Here is a 20,310-nt window from a genome sequence, read left to right on the forward strand (position 1 = left end):
GTTTGTTGAGGTCATCTATTTCTTCTTGAGTCAAAGTTGGTTCATGCCTTTCTAGGAACCCGTCCATTACCTCTAAATTGTTGTATTTATTAGCGTAAAGTTGTTCATAGTATCCTGTTATTACCTCCTTTATTTCTGTGAGGTCAGTGGTTATGTCTCCTCTTCCATTTCTGATCTTATTTATTTGCATCCTCTCTCTTCTTCTTTTTATCACTCTTGCTAAGGGCCCATCAATCTTATTGATTTTCTCATAGAACCAACTTCTGGTCTTATTGATTTTCTCTATTGTTTTCATGTTCTCAATTTCATTTATTTCTGCTCTAATCTTTGTTATTTCTTTCCTTTTGCTTGCTTTGGGGTCAGTTTGCTGTTCTTTCTCCAGTTCTTCCAAGTGAACAGTTAATTCCTGCATTTTTGCCTTTTCTTCTTTTCTGATATAGGCATTTAGGGCAATAAATTTCCCTCTTAGCACTGCCTTTGCTGCGTCCCATAAGTTTTGATATGTTGTGTTTTCATTTTCATTCACCTCGAGATATTTACTAATTTCTCTTGTAATTTCTTCCTTGACCCACTCGTTGTTTAAGAGTGTGTTGTTGAGTCTCCACGTATTTGTGGATTTTCTGGCACTCTGCCTATTATTGATTTCCAACTTCATTCCTTTGTGATCCGAGAAAGTGTTGTGTATGATTTCAATCTTTTTAAATTTGTTGAGACTTGCATTGTGACCCAGCATATGGTCTATCTTTGAGAATGATCCATGAGCACTTGAGAAAAAGGTGTATCCTGCTGTTGTGGGGTGTAATGTTCTATAAATATCTGTTAAGTCTAGCTCATTTATTGTAATATTCAAGTTCTCTGTTTCTTTATTGATCCTCTGTCTAGATGTTCTGTCCATTGATGAGAGTGGCAAATTGAAGTCTCCAACTATTATGGTAGATGTGTCTATTTTCCTTTTCAGTGTTTGCAGTGTATTCCTCACGTATTTTGGGGCATTTTGATTCAGTGCATAGATATTTATGATTGTTATGTCTTCTTGTTGAATTGTTCCTTTTATTTGTAGATAGTATCCTTCTTTGTCTCTTTTAACTGTTTTACATTTGAAGTCTAATTTGTTGGATATTAGTATAGCTACTCCTGCTCTTTTCTGGTTGTTATTTGCATGAAATATCTTTTCCCAACCTTTCACTTTCAACCTGTGTTTATCTTTGGGTCTAAGATGTGTTTCCTGTAGACAGCATATAGAAGGATCCTGTTTTTTAATCCATTCTGCCAGTCTATGTCTTTTGATTGGGGAATTCAGTCCATTAACATTTAGTGTTATTACCGTTTGGGTAATACTTTTCTCTACCATTTTGCCTTTTGTATTATATATATCATATCTGATTTTCCTTCTTTCTACACTCTTCTCCATACCTCTCTCTTCTGTCTTTTCATATCTGACTCTAGTGCTCCCTTTAGTATTTCTTGCAGAGCTGGTCTCTTGGTCACAAATTCTCTCAGTGACTTTTTGTCTGAAAATGTTTTAATTTCTCCCTCATTTTTGAAGGACAATTTTGCTGGATATAGAAGTCTTGGTTGGCAGTTTTTCTCTTTTAGTAATTTAAATATATCATCCCACAGTCTTCTAGCTTCCATGGTTTCTGTTGAGAAACCTACACATAGTCCTATTGGGTTTCCCTTGTATGTGATGGATTGTTTTTCTCTTGCTGCTTTCAAGATCCTCTCTTTTTCTTTGACCTCTGACATTCTAACTAGTAAGTGTCTTGGAGAACACCTATTTGGGTCTATTCTCTTTGGGGTGCGCTGCACTTCTTGGATCTGTAATTTTAGGTCTTTCATAAGAGTTGGGAAATTTTCAGTGATAATTTCTTCCATTAGTTTTTCTCCTCCTTTTCCCTTCTCTTCTCCTTCTGGGATACCCACAACATGTATATTTGTGCGCTTCATATTATCATTCAATTCCCTGAGCCCCTGCTCAAATTATTCCATTCTTTTCCCTATAGTTTCTGTTTTTTTTTGGATTCCAGATGTTCCGTCCTCCAGGTCACTAATTCTATCCTCTGTCTCTTTAATTCTACCATTGTAGGTTTCCATTGTTTTTTTTCATCTCTTCTACTGTGTTTTTCAATCCCATAAGTTCTGTGATTTGTTTTTTCAGACTTTCCATTTCTTCTTTTTGTTGATCCCATGCCTTCTTCATGTCCTCCCTCAATTTATCGATTTGGTTTTTGAAGAGGTTTTCCATTTCTGTTCGTATATTCAGAATTAGTTGTCTCAGCTCCTGTATCTCATCTGAGCAATTGGTTTGTTCCTTTGACTGGGCCATATCTTCAATTTTCCTGTTGTGATTTGTTATTTTTTGTTGGCGCCTGGGCATTTAATCAGATTTCCCTGAGTGTGGGACCCAGCAGGTTGAAAGACTTTCCTGTGAAGTCTCTGGGCTCTGTTTTTCTTATCCTGCCCAGTATGTGGTGCTTGTCTGTCCGCAGGTCCCACCAGCAAAAGATGTTGTGGCTCCTTTAACTTTGGAAGACTCTCCCTGCTGGGTGTGTGGTGGAGACAGAGGAAAGGTTGTAGGTTGGTTTTAATGGCTTCAAATTGTGAAGTCCTGGGACCCGAATTCCTTGAGAGAGGGATTCCACCTGAGTTGCATTTCACCGCTCCTGCAGGGAAGGTTCAGATGGTAGAGAGCCCTGAAAGCAGCCTGTTTCTGCGTTCGGGGCAGTTATAACCTATGTAATCCCAGCGCTGAGCCCAGAGGCAATGAAGCTGCCATAGAAACAGCCGCAGAAGGCTCTGTTTTGCCCCCTTTCCTCTTTTTCAGTTAGCCCAATTGGCGACTTCCGCCTTGATCAGTTTCGCCTGAGCTGAGGGCCTATTTTTAGTAGTCAGAAGTTGTTCCTTAATGCCACTATTGGTGTTAGGTTGGCCTCAGTCTCTACTACTGTTGGAGACTCTTTCCTTTTCCTCCGGGAAGCCGCCTGTGGGGGAGGGTCGCCAGCCGCCACGGCTTGGGGAACCGCTGTTCCGATGCTCCCAGCCGGCCCGGGAAGTCACGTGTGTGGAAGGGGCTGTGTTCGCCGGCCACCGCGGCTTGGGGGACCGCTGTTCCGAGGCTACCAGCCGGCCCGGGAAGCCGCGCGTGGGGAAGCGTCACCGGTCGCTGCGGCTTGGGGAACCGCTGTTCTGAGGCTATCAGCCGGCCCGGGAAGCCGCATGTGGGAGAGGGTCGCCAGCTGCCGCGGCTTGGGGAACCGCTGTTCTGAGGCTATCAGCCGGCCCAGGAAGCCGCATGTGTGGAAGGGGCTGCGGTCGCCGGAAATTGTGGCTTGAGGGACCGCTATTCCGAGGCTACCAGCCGGCCTGGAAAGCCGCGTGTGGGGGAAGGTTGCCAGCCGCTGTGGCTTGGGGAACCGCCGCTCCAAAGCTCCCATCCGGCCTGGGGAAGCCGCGTGGGGGAGGGCCGCCACAGCTTGGGGAACCGTAGATCCAAGGTTTCCAGCCGGCCCGGGATTCCACATGTGTGGAAGGGGCTCCGGTCGCCGTGGCTTGGGGAACCCGATCCAAAGCTCCCAGCTGGCCCGGGAAGGAGGGAGGGAGGGGCTCCGGCCGCCAGCCACCTCGGCCCGGGGAAACGCGCGCCTCTTGGGGACCTCACCGCAGCGGAGTTTCTTAGCCGGTCCAGCCGTTCCGGAATGGGGTACGCTGTGTGTCTGGTTTCTGTCGTGGCTCCGGGAGCTGTTCTGTACTGTTTCTAGTTCTTTAGTAGTTGTTCTGAAGGAGGAACTAAGACCCGTGCACCTTACTAAGTCGCCATCTTCTCCAGAAGTCTCGGGAAATATTTTTAGTAATTGGTCTTAATTTGGAAAGTATCAATTAAAAAAGAATTGTTAGTACATTATTGTAACTCTGTGTGGCCCAAGTATAAAATAAGGAAAGGGGCAGAGTAGCTAGAAGATGGGGCTGCTGACCTTCAGGTAATTATCCACTTTAAAAAGTATTACAAGAACAAAAGATTATGATATTTAATAAAAACAACAAATGTGCTGCAGCTTCAGTTAGCTAGCCATTGCTAGCTATAACAGGCTGTCTCAAGAAAGACAAAGAAATCTGCAAGTTAAAAAAAGTTACAGTTTAAAAAAGATATGCCGGCTTTGCTTTCACCTTTGCTTTAGTGGAGAGCCTTCCATAACATTAGATAAATAATACAGAAGTGCTGGCCTGTCAGTTTTAAAATTAGGTCATAAAAAAGACTCTGCCTATCTTAGCTGACAAAGGATTGGGATCCAAAAACCTGCAATCCCTGGTTGGACATCAAGAAATAACTAATGCAATTTAAAAACTAGCAAAAGTGCAAATTGTCAGATCAGCACAAAATCCCTTTAACAGCCTTGTTTGGCCAGTAAGTAAAACTGTGGTTATAAAGGAATACTCTGCTGGGTAGTTAATTAAATTGAGAAAAATTCTAGTAATCGAGACACAAATGCTTCAGCTCATATCCTCCTAATATATCCCATACCTGCTAAGGTGGCTGCCTTATGATACATAAAACAGGGTGGGCATAGAAAACCAGCCATGGGGTGGCAAATGGCAAAAACATTAGGAAACCATAGCAAATACTCTAATTTAAAAACTGTTATACAAAACTGTGAGGCTTGTTCCTAACTTCACCCTCATTCAGTACCCTATAGCAGTGGACAAATACATAAAACCAATATGCCTCTAAAGGATTTAACAAAACTAGAAACAAAATACTTTCATGAATTTCAGAATTCATGCAAAATTAAATCACTGTTTTTTAAAAAACAATGTAATACCTATGCATTTCCTTAATCCTTAAGAAAAAGATTGTATGTTGCTGTTTCAAAATGCATTGACTAAAGTCTTTGAAGTATTTAGCATTATTCTGACAGGTTTCATTTTAATAGTAATTGTATGTTGTGAAATGTTTACTTAAAGACAGTTTCCAAAATTGTTTAAGTAACTTTAGTATAAAAGTATAAAGGACGTGTTTTCATTAAAAGGAAAAAGAAAGTAATTTTGTCCTAAATGGCTGGTTGTTACAGAATATAAAAAAAAGAAGAAGAAAATGTAAAACAAAACCTGAATAAATATAGTATGTCACAGAAAGTTTGCAGAATAAACACATTATAGTCAAAGTTGAGAAAAATTAGATGGGCCTACCTATAATTTTTTTTAAAGCCTTAATATCAGATAATATATATTGATACAGACTACAATTTAGTTTTCTCTCCATTAAAGTGGAAAAGTTTCTTTAAATTATTAGTTTGTTCTTAATAAAAGTTTATAAAAATTTTTTCTAAATATTCAATGTTTTTACACAGGCAGAAAATCTGTGTTTTATCAGAATAACTTCTTGTACTTTATATTGACTTTATCATGTCTTTGGCTGTTTAAGAAAATCAAATCTTCTCACTTTTAAAAGAGCTAAGTCTTTTCTTAATTTTAGCTAAATAATATTAAAAAATATATAAATAATAAATAATATTAAAAAATATTATTTCAAATCTAACTATATAAAACTGTGTTTTCTGACAGTAACACAATTTGTAAATGAATGGGTGTGGCCATGTTCCCTTAAAACTTTATGCAGAGTTTAGGAAGAGGGCTGGCATTGGCTCCTGGGTCAGATTTTGTTAACTCTTGATACACAGCAAGCAATACTTTAGTGGGTTGCATGTTTATTTTATTACTAGGGGCAATGAGATTAATTAGCCACCACTTGATACCCCTGTGGGTCAAAGCATTCTGATTTATCAGTATGTGGCTGCTTCTTTTTATGGTGCACATGCCCATTTTGTCTTTGGCTGTTCCGTGCAGTCTCCTGGCCTTTGTTATGCCAGAATTTCATTGTCCCCATTGAAATCAAGATGATATCCACCTTAGTTACTCCTACTCTACAAATGAAAGTAACCACATGGCTTTTAAAGGACGCAGGTGATCCCCTTGTTTGTTAATTTATTAATTTATTTCTCAACATTTAGGGAAGAGAGTGCCTCCTGGGCCTTTTCAGGGGACATGGTTTGGGATGGTAAATCTACAGCTACATTCTTATCTTCTGAAACCTTTGGATTCCTACCTCGATATCATGCCAGGGAAGCTCTGGCATTGCAATTATTGAGCCCAACTTTCAGTCAACTAACCAAGAAAGACGTTAGAGCCACTTCTAGCTGCATAATTTAACATATAAAAGCTGGAATCTCTAGTAAATGCACTCATAAATAAACGTGGTCTAATCTGGTATTATACTCCATTCTCTTTGGTATAACACCCTTAGACTGAAGACCCCTCCTCCACATTCCTGAGGTTTATATAGTAGTTGTTTTTTTTTTTTTGCATGGGTAGGCACTGGGAATTGAACCCGGGTCTCCGGCATGGCAGGTAAGAACTCTGCCTATTGAGCCACTGTGGCCCAACATTATGCAGTTCTTTTTATAAGCTATCTCCTCCTGGGATATATTGTGCATCTGCACTCCTTAAACATGCTGAGATTTGAACCATATTGTAGGTCAAGTGGCAACAAGGGGTAATTGTAGTAAGTCTTGAGGAAAATGAGCATCACTTTTAAGGCATCTGTTCCAAGTGAAGTTATCATAGGGTTTTCCAGCAAAGGCAGGCTAGTCTTCTCATTCACAGGAGAGGTGATCTACTTCTATCGTCAAGGGATACTCAGAGTGACTGGAGATTTGAGATTCTCAATTTGTTTGAATCTTATCAGATTTCGCCATTCCAAGTTTTAGAGTCCCATTCTTTCCCAGTCAATTTCCCAATCACATGAGAAACTGGGCAAGGACGTGCATTTAATTGTTGTTGGGATTCAGCCTCTTACATGGTTAAATTCTTTTATTTTCAGCAATATTGACCCTGTGTTAACAAGAAATAAGAGGTTATATTAGGCCTGCCCTGGACGCTCTGATTTTCAGACCATGATCTTGAACTTGTCTTCTTTCTTTCTGCACTCAGGAAAATCCATTCCACATGACAATCTTGTTGCTATCACTATTGCTGTAACAATCAAGTACAATAGCCCCTTGTGCTCCCAAGGCACTTGATTTAGTGAACACTTTATCACAGTCAATCACAGGCAATAACTTGATTAATTGGGATATTGCATATATCATGGATAACTAGTATTCAATTTCCCACTGGTAAAAAACTCATCCAACCCAAATGCCTGACCAAATCCATCCCCAAATCCCATTGATAAGAGTCTATCTCCTCAGATTACTCCAAGTTCCGATTCTGTATCTATCATTCAGAGTTCAGTCAGAAGGCAGAAACCGCATCAGTAATTTGAGCAGGAAAAATTTAATAAAAAGTATTGTTAACTCATAAAAGGGGGTTAATGACCAAACCAGAAATAGCAAATTCTGAAAGCAGCTACTGGTTCTAGGGCTGAGATAGAGTGAATTAGGGAGGAACTAAGAACTTAGGAGACCTCTCCACCCACTCACCCTCCCACCTCCCATGGCCCCGCCATTTACCTTAAAGCTGCTTCAGGCGTCTTTAGAGAAGGCGTGGCTGCCACAGGAACACACAATTTCCAGTGGAAAGGGAACTTGCCACGGGTACATAGGCCACAGCTGGTTCATAGGAATGGCCTGCTAGGTGGTGGAGCAATCTGCAGGTAGACAGAGGCAGGCTATTCTGGTCTGCGAGGGCTAGTGAGATGAGCAGTATTGTGTCTCCCACACACAGACCCACTGACTCCTATGCTGGAAAATAGCACAACAAAATGGGCAAGGAAGCCCTTTTATTCTATCTTCTACTGACAAGGTCTCTATTGCTTTGGAGCCAACTGGCAAAAGAGAGATGTTTATAGAGTCAATCTCCAATATCACAAAGTGGGATAAAGAAGGATGGATTTGAAGCTGAGACGTAATAAATTGGTAACTGGGACAGTTGTCAGTAAATTGGATGTATTTAATGGATAAAAAGGCGGCAGCTGGAGGTGAGTGAATGGGAAACAAGGTCTGAGGGCAGTGCGGTAGATAGACAGGGTCAGATAATGTAGGTCTTAATAGATAATAGTAGAAATGTTGGATTTTAATCCAAGTATGATGGGGAAAGCATTGGACAGTTTAGAGCAGGAGTGTGATGTGACCTGCTTTATTTAAAAGTAGTGATCTGGTAATTATGTGAATACTTGAGTTTAGAAGGGCAAGAGTTGAGGCAAGGAAGGCTCTTGTCTACAGGGGGCCAACTAATTCATACTCCATCTACTCTGGGCTATGCTCTCTCTCCTGAGTTCTGACCAAATAACCAAATGGCTTAAGTTGGCTGGGGACAGACTTGTTTTTTTCCTGATGTTCCAGCCCTCCTTACTCTCAAAAGTTTGAACGTGGACAACATATTATGTGGTCACCCTAGTTCTGACTATCTTGAAGACTCTCTTTTTCTGAAAAGAAGCCTGGAATTTCTAGGTTATTTGGCAGAATTTCTGGAGATGATACGTGACTACAACCTCATCGCTAAGTTTGGCAAATGCCCAAAGTGCAGGTCATTCCTCACGACCCTCTTCAAATACTTAAGAGTCCTCTCTCCACAGCTTTTTCCTCCTCTTGTCAAGTTCCAGCCTATTAGCTTAATCCCTGAGATAGAGTGTTGACATTCCTCTAACTTAGGCACCCTAGAGAGGACTAGGGGAAGGTTCCACTGACACCATCCCTACTTTGAGGACCACCATATTCTCAAAAGAACTTGCAGAAGAAGTCTTTTCCAGTGTCCTGATGTTCAAGATGGCAGTCACACGCAGAAGGTTACCCCATCTTTTGTTTCTCATGGACCTTAGAATGGAGGCCAGATCACCTGCCATCGCTGGTAGGTGAAATAGGATACACTTGTCTCATGGAACCTCTCATCCTTTTGCTTAAACCATTACCCTCTTACACCTGTAGCCATACTTCTCCCTTCTCCATTCTTTCCAGTGCTGACAACCATTGTCCCTATTTCCAATCAAATCCTGCTCCGAAATTTTTTATTAATGTCCTCAGACTTTTAGTTCTTGATAGAATGTAATGGAATGATAGAAACTTAAAGCACTCTCTCTCCCAGGGATCTTTGCATTTTAACAGGAATCAAAACTGATATCAGTGGTTTCCAAAATTTGGTCTGAATAAGAAGCTTTTCTGAAATGCAGATGGGTTTCAACTCCAAGAATCTGGTAAAATAGTTCTGGGATAAGGCCCAAGAATCTGTGTTTTAATCTAGCATCTCAGATGACTTGAAGGTGGTTCAGGGACCACACACTGAGGATAATGCCTTAAGTAAAGAGAGGAGCCACTAAATGCTAGAATTGCATGTGTCAGTTGTGAGGGGTGAAGCCTTTATTGGGTATTAGGAATCATGCCACACTGTTCATTGCATGCAAGTATATTAACTATATTGTCTGATTCCAACATTGTGTCACATGGCATGTCAATGGCGCACCATTGCAACCTTTGGGCTAAATGGTCAGAGGCAGGAAAAATATAGTACAAGAGAGGGTGTCATATAAGAGTACTGACTTTTTACTATGCAGTAATCTTCCCTACTAGTAACTGTGGTCCAATGAGGTATCGAATATTCTGACCAGATCAATAACCACAACTCTGGGAAAGAAGAAATGGTCAGAAGCAGACATGATACAGGAACAAGGGGCTGAAGTCCAGGCCAGATCCCTCAAAAGGGGATCTAATGCTTCAGTGTGGCCCTGCACACATGATGGGTGACCTCCCCTTCGGTGACACTTCTCATGGTCAGGTGTAATTCCTGGCATTGACTGTAACTCCAGTCTTTTTTCTGCCATTCAAGAAAACACATCAAAATGCAAGCAAGAGTAATTTCCTTATAAGAAAAGCCTTGAATATGTTCTGTTTGATTAAAAACGTCATTTACAAATTTTGGTGTCCACTGATCGTAAATGACCGGTGACAAATGATACCTCACCACGGACTGTGAACACTGATAGTTTGTGACTTTGGGCCAGGTCTGGTGGAGTGCATGCTCCTGGGGCTGGGGCAGGCAGCAATTGCAGATGAGGTCAGTTTTCAGCTCTGTGCTCCAGCCCTTCCATGCCTCTTTTTTCTCATATGATCAAAGACTCCAGGTTTCAGGGTCTAGGCAGTGTGGCAGGGTGGTGGGAAGCCTTAATGGAGATGGAGACAGTAGGCTGATGTCCTGTAATTCCTGGAATGGACTTGGTCATAACGAGGTGTTCTTATAACTATATGCAGGGAAAACATGTATTTCTGGGATACTTCTTTTAATACTGGGGATGGTTCTGGGAGCTTTGTTGGAGTCAATTTGAGTTATAATAATAATAAGAGCAACAATAGAACCTTGCATTTGTATGGTCTTCAAAGCACTTTAATACACATTATCTTATCTTTCCCCTCCCTTCTTCCCATCTTCCTTCCCTCCTTGGCCACCTTTCCCTCCTTCCCCTTCATTCAGTATTGTACCTTTCCAATTATTTGGGGGGCAGGCCTTCTATTTTTGGATTATCCTGTTAATTCCTCCTATTCTGGCTCCTTTCAACCTTTGGCCATTTATCTATTAACTCTTTTGTGGCAAGGAAGATGTGGATGATGAGATTAATTGCTGAAATAGGTCAAGGATTATTACTGGATTCAAATTTCCCATGTCCTCCCCAGCCTTCTTCCCCATTGGGGAATCTGAGACAATTGAGATAATTGAGAGTCAAGTATATTTTTGTGACCTCTATGAAATAGAAGAAGAGAAGGGATATGGAAGAGGGAAGATACAATTAAACCAGTGTAGACATTGTTAAGAAATTTATTTGCAATTCTTGTTTTTTTTGTCTTTTTTTTGTTTAGTTTTTTAAATAACATCATTCCTTAGATAAAAATGCAATCTTACAGGAATATACATAGTGTCTCACACAGAGATGACCCTGAAGCTCTCTTTAAAAGGTTGTCCCTTCTAGATTCCCTGGCCTTTCTCAAGGGTGAGAAGGCATGCAGGCGAGGCCTTGGACATGGAATTGCTTGACGATTACAAATTGTACAGCACTATTTACAACAGTAAGACTGTGAGGTCGTGGAGCCTGGAGGGGAAGGTGTGGGGGTGCAGGCATGGGAGGTGGTGGTGACAGGTGTCAGGATGACAACAGAGGCACTGTCCATCTTTCTACATCTGAGAACGAGCATCCGAGAGGTTGGGGGGGGGGGCCTGAATGTGGGCCTAAGCAGGAGGAAGTGATTAGAGGAGGGATGGAGGGGCTTTATCTGGAGCCTCTTATGTGGAAGGAGGTTTTGCTTGATAGTCCTGGGGTATCAAAAGAAAACAGCAACATTACAAAATAATAGACAATATTTGGTCTTCAGCAGCTGGGGAGCTGCCACCACCCTATTTCTTAATGAACTTGTTTGTTTTGTGACAGGTTGTTTTCAGCTCCCATCATCACAGACCTTTATTCCTTCGGTGCCCATGGCCTGGAGCCGTGGGAAGGAACAGAAGTTCCTTCCAGGATGTTCTGGGAAAACTGCATGCGTTCCCGGCAGCCAGCGGGGGTGGCGGTGCATAATTTGGTCAGGAAGTCAGGAGACGGATTCCAAGTTTGGGGCAGTGGGATGAAGCTGTGAGGGGTGACTGTGTGATGTGTGGGAGTGGAAAGGTGCCCGTAGCATTTGGATCACTGAAGGTGCTTCCTGAAGGAGCCCTTTGGGCAGGACTGTTTGCCGACAACCATGTGCTGTTGATTCTCAAGTCTGATTATTTTTCTTCTTGACTTTGCTGTAGCATCTCCACACTGGAAAGTCTTGGGGATGGTGGCATACAGCGACCTGGCCACTTTTTTCCTACCATGACTCTACAAAAAAGAGCCTTCTCTTCTCTCTTCTCCTGGCTAACGGCTCAGAAGAGACTTCACACAAGGGAGTCTGAAAATTCTAGCCCTCGGGTTCCCTTGGCTTAACCCCCTGTCTGCTCACCCCTTCTTCCCCAGTGCACTGCTGTTGAACTTCAGCAACTTGAGATGGTCAGAGTCAGAATTCTCCAGGCCTTAACAGAACAAGAACCATCATGTCCAGTTTTGAGTTTTCTCACACAGAAATTGCCCCCTTTTAATACCTATGATCTCTTCCTCCAAGAGGTTTGCCTGATAATGACCTTGGCAAAGCATCTTCTTATGTCTGTGGGGCACAAGTGATTTCCAGACAGCAGGCTGGCAGTAAATTTATAGCCCATGGCTGCTTAAGCATCATGTTATTCTTTTTGGCAACCTCAAACAAGAGAGTTTATTTGAATTCTGAAAATTGGGGTGTATGCTGGAAAGGAGGTTAACCTCTGATTTGAAGGGAGAGAATTTGGTTTTGGTGATGGTGACATTTCAAACTTTAATCACCTAGTCTTTGTCTAGTCTTACTTAGTATTAGACTTAGGGAATTTTCATGGAAAATCCCAATTCTGACTATGTTCATCATTGAACCGGCTTGTTAAGCTTCATATATTCAGTTACAATCTCTGGTTCTCTTTCAGAGACCGAGTAAAAGGCTTTTCTAATATCCTAGGAAGCGCACTTCACCTGCTGTGGATCAAACTTTTTCAAATCACGGGAGGAAAATGTCTTGATTTTAGTATTTTCTCCATGTTGATAAATAATATTTATTTCATAACAATAATGTGTTCAGATGATACTATTTCCGACCAAAGAACTCAGTCTGGTTCTCTCTCTGTTTTTCTCCACATAGTACTCATCCTGCTTGGAGGAGGACAAAATCGTGTATCTAGGACTTCATCCCCAGCACTTGCCCCTTAAGGGTACGTGTGCGCGTGTGTCTTTGCACTGGGTTCTAAGTGCCTAAGTGTCTCCCCAACAGTGTGGAAATCAGGCAGAACCCCATTTACCTGTTATATTGGTACCCGGCTCCACAAAGCAATGTTTCATTGCTTTGAAATAAAAATAATAAATAAATGAATAAGGTTAAATGCAGAAATGGCCTCACAAAGTCCCCATTTCAGAATCTGCACACGAGGGTCTTTTCAGCTCTCTGTCCCTCTTTGAGACCGGGGGAAGAAGGGAAGATGGGGGCGAGAGAACAGCCTAGGGCAAGAGGAAGGAGGCTCCACCCCTGACGAATGTAGACTTCTTCAGCCCTCACATCTCCCCCAGACGGTGCCTGAGAACCTCCCTGTGGGTGACACAAGGGTTTCCCCACCTGCCTTCCTGCTGAAACCTGCTTTAGGTGGAACAGTGGATAATCCTGAAGCAATTCTAAGAGGGGACACTGTGTGGCAGACACTCCTAAGTCTAGCCATACTTTGATTTGGCCGAGAGAACAATGCCAGATTGAAATTTTATTTTTCCTCTCTTCCAAAGTAGATCTTTGTAGCATCCAGCTCTCCCATGGCCATTGTGGGGGCAGTTAAGTCAGATCTTTCCATAAGACAGGAACAGATCCCGGTTCCCCCCCACCCCCCATTTCCCTTCCAGGTCTGCCTGAGCTGAAATTTCCCCAGGTCTTCTTAAAAAAACCAAAATCAAAACAAAAATTGGCTCAGCTTCTATCAGCAAAAGGCCCCCTCCCACCTCCCCACCCCATGGCCTAAAGGGGTCCTCTTGAAGTCAGGCTGCCCGTTTTTTGGGCTGTTGGCTAAACTTTATCTAACTCTAGAGTGATAATTCAATTTCTGTAGGTCTCTAGGGATGGAGACATCATCCTCTTCCTTGGCAATATTTACGATTATGGTTGGATGAGGCTAAAACCCTGATCACCAGGGCTCTATCTCATGCCAAAATTAAGTTCCCGCTGTACTTCTTTGCCTTTAGGAGTAATGGGAGTGTATCAGCTGGCCTCTGCAAAGCAACTGTCATCCTTTGATACCTTATAAACTCCCTGCTTTCAGGGTGCTCTTCCTTCTCAGAATGATATTAACTTTGCTCTACTATCTTCTACTGAATGGTCAGGAGACATTCCGGAAGGAGCACGGCTATGAGAAAGTGATGGGCAGATTCACTCTAGATAAACCTGAAATGTGGCACCAGGGAGAGAGAAGAGGATAGAAGAAAGAAGTAAGGAAGCTTTGCTTCTATGTCCTTGGGTTTCCCAGTTGTTGGGAAGGTTATCAAATTGAGAAGATGGGGAAGTGGGCTATAAATAAGTGATTTCTGATTCAAAGCAGGGAAAAATCCATGAATTAAGCCAAACCTAGGGAAAAGTCCCCCCTTTTGCCCTAAGACCAAAAGAACCTATTAGTAACAGAGAGAAAGGACACAGAATGGAGATCTTTCTGCTGAACACAGCCATGCACATGAATAACCAGCGACCAAAACGTGGACATAAAAGGAGCAGGGCCAGTCGGAGGACAAATACAAACTGAACATATCTTCAAATCCTTTTGGTCTTCCCCAGCCACAGGGAGCTACTTTCCTCCTGTCACTTGGGGGTTGTTAGAAGGGCTAAAGAAGATTTGACAGTTATGTTTTACAAGGTCCTGTGGAAAATTCTACTTTAGGTGGTGAGTGAACATCACTTATTATATGGTGGAGTGAGGTTCACTGATTTCCACACTGATTTTACCAGTCTGTCTGCATGATGGGAATCATATGGCATTTAACTTCACTAGTTAATCGTGAAGTCAGGTGAAGAAAGCTGAATGTCATCTGAATCTCCTTCGCTTGTTGATAGCTGTGTCACTGCTGGCACTGTTTTTGTAGAGTGCACGAAGGAAGGTTACTCAGGTCTTCTTCCTTCTTCCTTGACCACAAGGAAGAAGGGAGCTTAAGGGTGAGAGCAGGGAAGCGCTAGGGGCCCATTGTTGAGGAGGACCCTGGGAGGAGCTGGTATGAGCCTAGCCTTGTAGCCCATGCCATTGGCCAATAAAACTTGGTGATGCAGATGAAAAGTTCGAAAAGAAAATAGGTGGCATGAAAAAGTTGAGTGTGTGTGTATGTAGGGTAAATTAACACTCCAAATTTCTAATGAGGTGCCAAAAGTACAGCAAGAACCAGAAAGCACTAGTCTTAGCATCATAGCAGCAGAAGTTTTGGGAAATTGGACAAAGGATGACAAACTTAATTTCCACAAGAACTTGATGACACTGAAAAGGAGTCAAGAAGGTGTGGGTAGGTGGGGCTTGGAGAAACATGAAGAACCTCCTCTGTTTCTAGACTTTAAGCTAACTTAGGACTATCTGGTATGTCACCCCACTTCTTCATGTGTTAGTCCTTGAAAGCACAACTCATATTCACTGAGGAATGGACTTCTCTCTCTTTTAATTTCTAGCTCGCCAGGGGCCAATGCCAAGAAGAGCAAAGGACTGGAAGAGACTGGGTGAATGTTGGGTCATACTTTCCCTAAACCAGTCCCTTTTTGTTGAAATACGTTAGAAGGAAACAGCACCAACTTGTGGATGGTTTAGGTAGATGTAAAGGGCATAAGAGATGTTCCCACAAAACCTGTTTCCACTCTTACTGTAGACTCCTGATGCTTCCTGCCGTGTCCTGGTCCCCTCCGTGGCTGTCACGCATATGATAAGGATGAGTCTGGAGGAAATTCTGCTCCAGAGTGAGGAAAGGATGGAGAAATGAGTAAGACGGAGTTGACTTGATGGACAAAGATTTTATCAGGTTGCCTTCCTGTAGTCCCTACCGTCTGAGTTTGGGTACAGCAGTTGCCAGCAGTGAGTGTCCTCCTCCCTTCTAATGAATCTGTCTTTAATTTCATCCTCTTAGAGCACACTTTACTGAGGCAAGTTTGTGCTGTGGGAGTGAAGAGTCAGCCACTCTTCCATGGGAGATGCTCACGCCAGCCCAGCGCCTAAGGAGCTGTTCTTGGAGAAATACCAAATCAGAGAACCCAAGCAGAGTGGAAAGAGTGAAGACTGGAATAAAATATGTCTTGGTCTCCCAAAGCAAGATGTGTATGAATATACCTATTATATGATTTCATAAAAACTGAGGGAAATAAAAGCGAACACAAGATATGCAAAACAGTGATGTCCAAACCTGTTTGTGGATGGCAGAATAATGACTTACACTGGTGATACCTTTGCTCATTGTACAGATCAAAAGAAAAATCTCAAATCTTTCCCTTTTCCCCCAACCACACATAGCAAAGCACTTAAGAGTTCAAAGGTAAAGCTTGTCACACTCCAAATACAAAATGATTTACTTTACATGCAGCAAAATATACAAGAAGTGAATTCAAAAACAAACTTAATTCATTATATTCGCTTGGCACAATTGCAATTCAGTTTTAAAAAAATATTTGAAAAATACTGAAACTGACCTGAATTCAAGTATAACAGTTTCTTCAACAGAAACATTATCAATGCAATAAAACATTACACGGAATATATCGAAGCAGAACACCTTCTTGAGTTTTTTTTCCCTTAAATTTCTGTGTTTTTAAAATACAGTTTTAATGCCAACACAACTCACAATTGTATTTTTAAAATGAATATTATTGCATTGTTTTTGCATATCTTGTGGGACAGAAAATGCAAAGAGTTACTGATTCCCGTTTCAGAAGCAGAGACAGTGGTTTGTTTTTGCTTTCAAATGGCCCCAGATTCAGCTCTCCCCACGTTAAACCAGAAAGGGTACTCACTCGTGTACGTGGGCACACTACATGGGTGCATATACACACCAACATGTACACACAGTCGATGCACTACATACACACACACAACACACACACAGACACTCTCACCCATACATGTTTCCTCTCTCTGGCACCCACCAACACACCCAGCATTAAAAGGAACCCAACTCAATCACCCATATGTGCAAGACCATATCAAGTGCATTGCCTATTACTTTTAAATTATAAAACCAAACCAAACCAAAACAAAAAGATTTGTTACTATCTAAGGAAATCATAACAAATTATTGGGCATACATAATGGCTGGTAAAACTCAACGGCTTCTACTGAACCCTCCGTGGAAAAAGGAAATCACGACCTTTCCGTTTAAATAATACCGTAAAACCAAACCCGATTTACATCGGCAAAAGTGAAAACTGTAAGGTGGGCGGCTACAAAACTTTGTAAACACTCTTCTTCCTCCCCTCCCCCTGGGGAAAAAAAATTTTTTTAAAATGAAAACTGCAACATGCTGTTAAGAAAAATGTCAAACCACGAAAGAGCGCTCAACAGAAGCTCAGCACCACCTTGTTTCATCGAGAGCCGGCGGCCCCTTCCCTGGTGGGCCGTGCCAGCCCCTTCCCCGCGCTGACGGCTGGCACAGCGGCCGGGCTGGAGCTCGGCGTGGCTTGTGCAGGCGCAGAGACCCTTGCTGGACTCGGGCCATGCGGCCCGGGCTGCCGCCGCCAACGCCGCCGCGGTGCCCGGGGTCTTGGTGAGAAGCCGCCCCGCTGCCGTGCTACACTCGGCCCTCGGCCCTGGGCTCCGGTCTCCCGACAGCTCCTGCCGCCTCTTGCCACTTCCTCCTCCCTCTCCGGGGTGGGGCTGCGATCCTCGCGGAAGTCACGCCCCCGTTTCATTCTCCAGATCAGCAGGGCCCTGGCTCTATGGAGACAGTGAGGCTCATACAGAATATGTGCAAAATGATTTTTTTTTTTTTTACAAGCGAAGTTGAAAGACACCCGTTTGATATAGGGTCCTTTTGGTGAGGGCTACGGCAGGATGCTGAGGTTCTCTTTTCTGCCCAAAGGCGGCTGTTGGTTCCTGGCGCAGGGCCTGAAATCCAAGGGGAGGGCAGGCGTCTGTGCTCTCCCTCTCCCTCTCCGAGTCTTCCCGCCGCCTCCTCACCTCTCCACCTCTGTGGACACAAACTGGGGTTGTTGCATCTCTTCTCCCTGAAAAGCTGACTTCTCCACACCACCCAACTCTGCGTCTTGTCCCGACAGAAATGAATGAAGACGCTGTTCCGGTTAACTCCAGGTCACGAGAACAGTGAGGCACTTCTGAAACGAACCCATTAGGAACATTGAAACAAATAAAAAAGAAAAAAAAAAAAAAAACACCCCAGCGTCTCCCGGTCCCTAGCTACTGCAGGCTGCTGACATACGCCCTGCTGTCCTGCAGCTCCTCGGCGCCCTGTGGACACTCCAGGGCCGGCACGCAGCTCTCATCCTCGCCGCCCCCTGCTCGGTCCTGCCCTGGGTCCCTGCAGTTAACAAAAGGTAACAGGGTGCCGTTGGGGCTCTGCTGGGCGCCCCCGCTGAGGAGGTTGTCGGCCGCGCTCTCCATCTCCTCCAGGGTCATGGCACAGGCGTCCGCCAGCTCCTGGGTTGTGACCTCGATAAACTTGGGATCTTGAGCAAAGTGCCCCAGTCCTTCTGAGATCAAGACCTAAAAAGGGAAGGGGTGGGAGGTCATGGAGAAGAACCAAAGAGGCAACTTATTACTGGGGCTCAGCGCCTCTCCTTAGGGGGACTAAGGGGCTCCTGGGGGTAACGCCGGAGGTGCGCGTTTGCGTGTGCAGGGTGCTTCTGAGGAAAGGCAGAGCCATGGGGCCGGGGGAGTTTGGGATGCGCAGGCAGGAGGAGAGGTTTCAACTGGGCTGCTTGAATCCTGCCACTGAATGCAGAGACACTCAGCTCACAGAGGGTAGCAGGGCTCCCCCTGGGCTGCGTCAGGGGAGATCTCCACCGGCCCCCTTCTCACTGCTTGTCCCTGGCCTCCCCTTGCAGATGCCTCCCATGTTATTCTGCGCTAGGAAACTTCATTCTCCTTTGATGAAACTCTTAACTCCCGTCCTCTGCCCATTGCCAACCAGCTGCCTTTCTGGGGGGTGAGAATCTTGGATTGTGATGTGAGCAAAACACCTTCCACGTACCTGGCTCGGTTTCTGCTAGGAAGGGCCAGCAGGTGATCCCCAAAGCTCCCCCACCACTCCTGCCAGCTGCTGTGATGACGGGCTATCGCATAAATCAGCTACAGGGCCAAGAGGGGAGGGGAACATTCTTCCCCCAGATATGTTTGTCTTCCTCCCCTTTCCCCATTATTCTTTAAATCCCTGCCCTTTGTTTTTCTTCATAGCACCTGCCCTTTCCTGACATGTTTTATCCTCCTTTATTTATTGCCAGTTTCCCCTCCCCACAACTTGAGCACATGAGAGTAGAGGGTCTGTTTATTCTCAGTTGTGTCCTAGTACCTAGGACTGTACCTGCCCATGGTGGGCGCTCAGCAGGAGCTGTGAAATGGATAATGGCTAATCAAGGCCAAGTGAAGTGTCCTGGAGTTAGAAGGGACCTTAGAAGTCATCTGGTTCAATTCACCATCTTCTGCATGAGCCCCTGACAGCCAGATGGGCCTCATCTCTGCTTGCATGCTCCCAGTGACAGGGGACTCACTACTTCTTGGAACAGTCCTTCTCACTCTGAAGCGTTCTGTGGGCTGAGATCTGGCCTGCCCACCAGGTTGGCCTGCTCCCTCCAATTCTGTATTCAATAGTCCTGCCTGGACTGTAATCTCTTTCCAGTCTCCTTTACAGCTTTGAGATGGCTTCTGAAGTCATCTCCTCTCTGGGATCAACTTCCGTAATTCCCTCAACCAATTCTTCTGTGCCAACCTGGTCGTCCTCCTTTGGGTTTGTCCCAGTTTGTCAGAGGCCCTCTCAAATGTGGTGCCAGGACTGAACCTGATGCCTCGACCAGGGCAGAATATGGTGGAACTGAAAGCTCCCTGGCTCTGGACTGGTGGTTCTCAACTCTGGCTGTGCTTTAGAATCATCCCAAGAGGTATATATAAAAAAAAAATCCCAATTTAATTGGTCACAGGGTCCCAAAGCTCCAGCCCCAACAGAAGCCAATGACATCTTGTACCATCATAATTTTCTGCAGGCCCTGAGAGGGAGGGTCCTTCGGGTCAAGAGATTTGGCATCCGATCTATTTGGGAATAAACTTGGTGCTCCCATCTCAATTCTGGAAGCAAAGTCTCCTTGCTGCCGGGCCCTTTCCCTCCCTCATCGGCTGGGCAGCTTGGACTCACGTACCGCTTCCACCAGGCTGCTGGCACTGCCGTGGAACTGCCTGCCCCGGGCCCCAGCCTGGCTGGGCACAGTGAGGGACACAGGCCGGGCTCTCCGGATGGTGCTGCTACCCCCACTGCAGCTGGCACTCTCCTCCAACCAGGAGGTGCAGGGAATGGATGGGAAGCTGCTGTTGAGTTTCTCGCTGGAGTCAGCTCCCTCCAGCCGCAGGGTGGGTATGGGCCGCGGTGGCCAGCCTCTGCTGCCGGGAGTGGCAGGGGGTGTGGCGCATGGCCTGGGGAACATGGTGGGGGAATGGCTTCTCTGCGGGAGAGGACTCAGTCCTGCCACTGCCAGTGCCTGTAGACACACAAGGAGCACATGTTACTAGGACAGACAAGCAGGTCTC

The 20,310-nt window shown here is 44.4% G+C and overlaps 2 protein-coding genes across 3 annotated transcripts in view; one reads left to right on the plus strand and one right to left on the minus strand.

The window, feature by feature from the left end:
* Positions 1–16,087, plus strand: part of LOC143691311 (uncharacterized) — a 53,558-nt gene extending 37,471 nt beyond the window's left edge. Inside the window, exons 3-4 of the mRNA XM_077169605.1 lie at positions 15,443–15,592; positions 15,698–16,087. Of these exons, the coding sequence (XP_077025720.1) occupies positions 15,443–15,553 (111 nt within the window). The 3' untranslated portion in view covers positions 15,554–15,592; positions 15,698–16,087. The remainder of the gene's footprint in view (positions 1–15,442; positions 15,593–15,697) is intronic.
* The window catches only part of CACNA1C (calcium voltage-gated channel subunit alpha1 C), a 739,906-nt gene continuing 730,361 nt past the window's right edge, over positions 10,766–20,310 (minus strand). Inside the window, exons 48-50 of one of the 2 annotated variants that reach the window (XM_077169590.1) lie at positions 19,926–20,261; positions 17,996–18,279; positions 10,766–17,891 (exon numbers count right to left, since the gene is read on the minus strand). In XM_077169590.1, coding sequence (XP_077025705.1) covers positions 17,870–17,891; positions 17,996–18,279; positions 19,926–20,261 — 642 coding nt within the window. In that variant the 3' untranslated portion in view covers positions 10,766–17,869. The remainder of the gene's footprint in view (positions 17,892–17,995; positions 18,280–19,925; positions 20,262–20,310) is intronic. The other variant, XM_077169589.1, reaches the window with a different exon arrangement.

Source organism: Tamandua tetradactyla, chromosome 7 (genome assembly GCF_023851605.1).
Source record: "Tamandua tetradactyla isolate mTamTet1 chromosome 7, mTamTet1.pri, whole genome shotgun sequence".
In the NCBI taxonomy this organism is placed as follows: domain Eukaryota; kingdom Metazoa; phylum Chordata; class Mammalia; order Pilosa; family Myrmecophagidae; genus Tamandua; species Tamandua tetradactyla.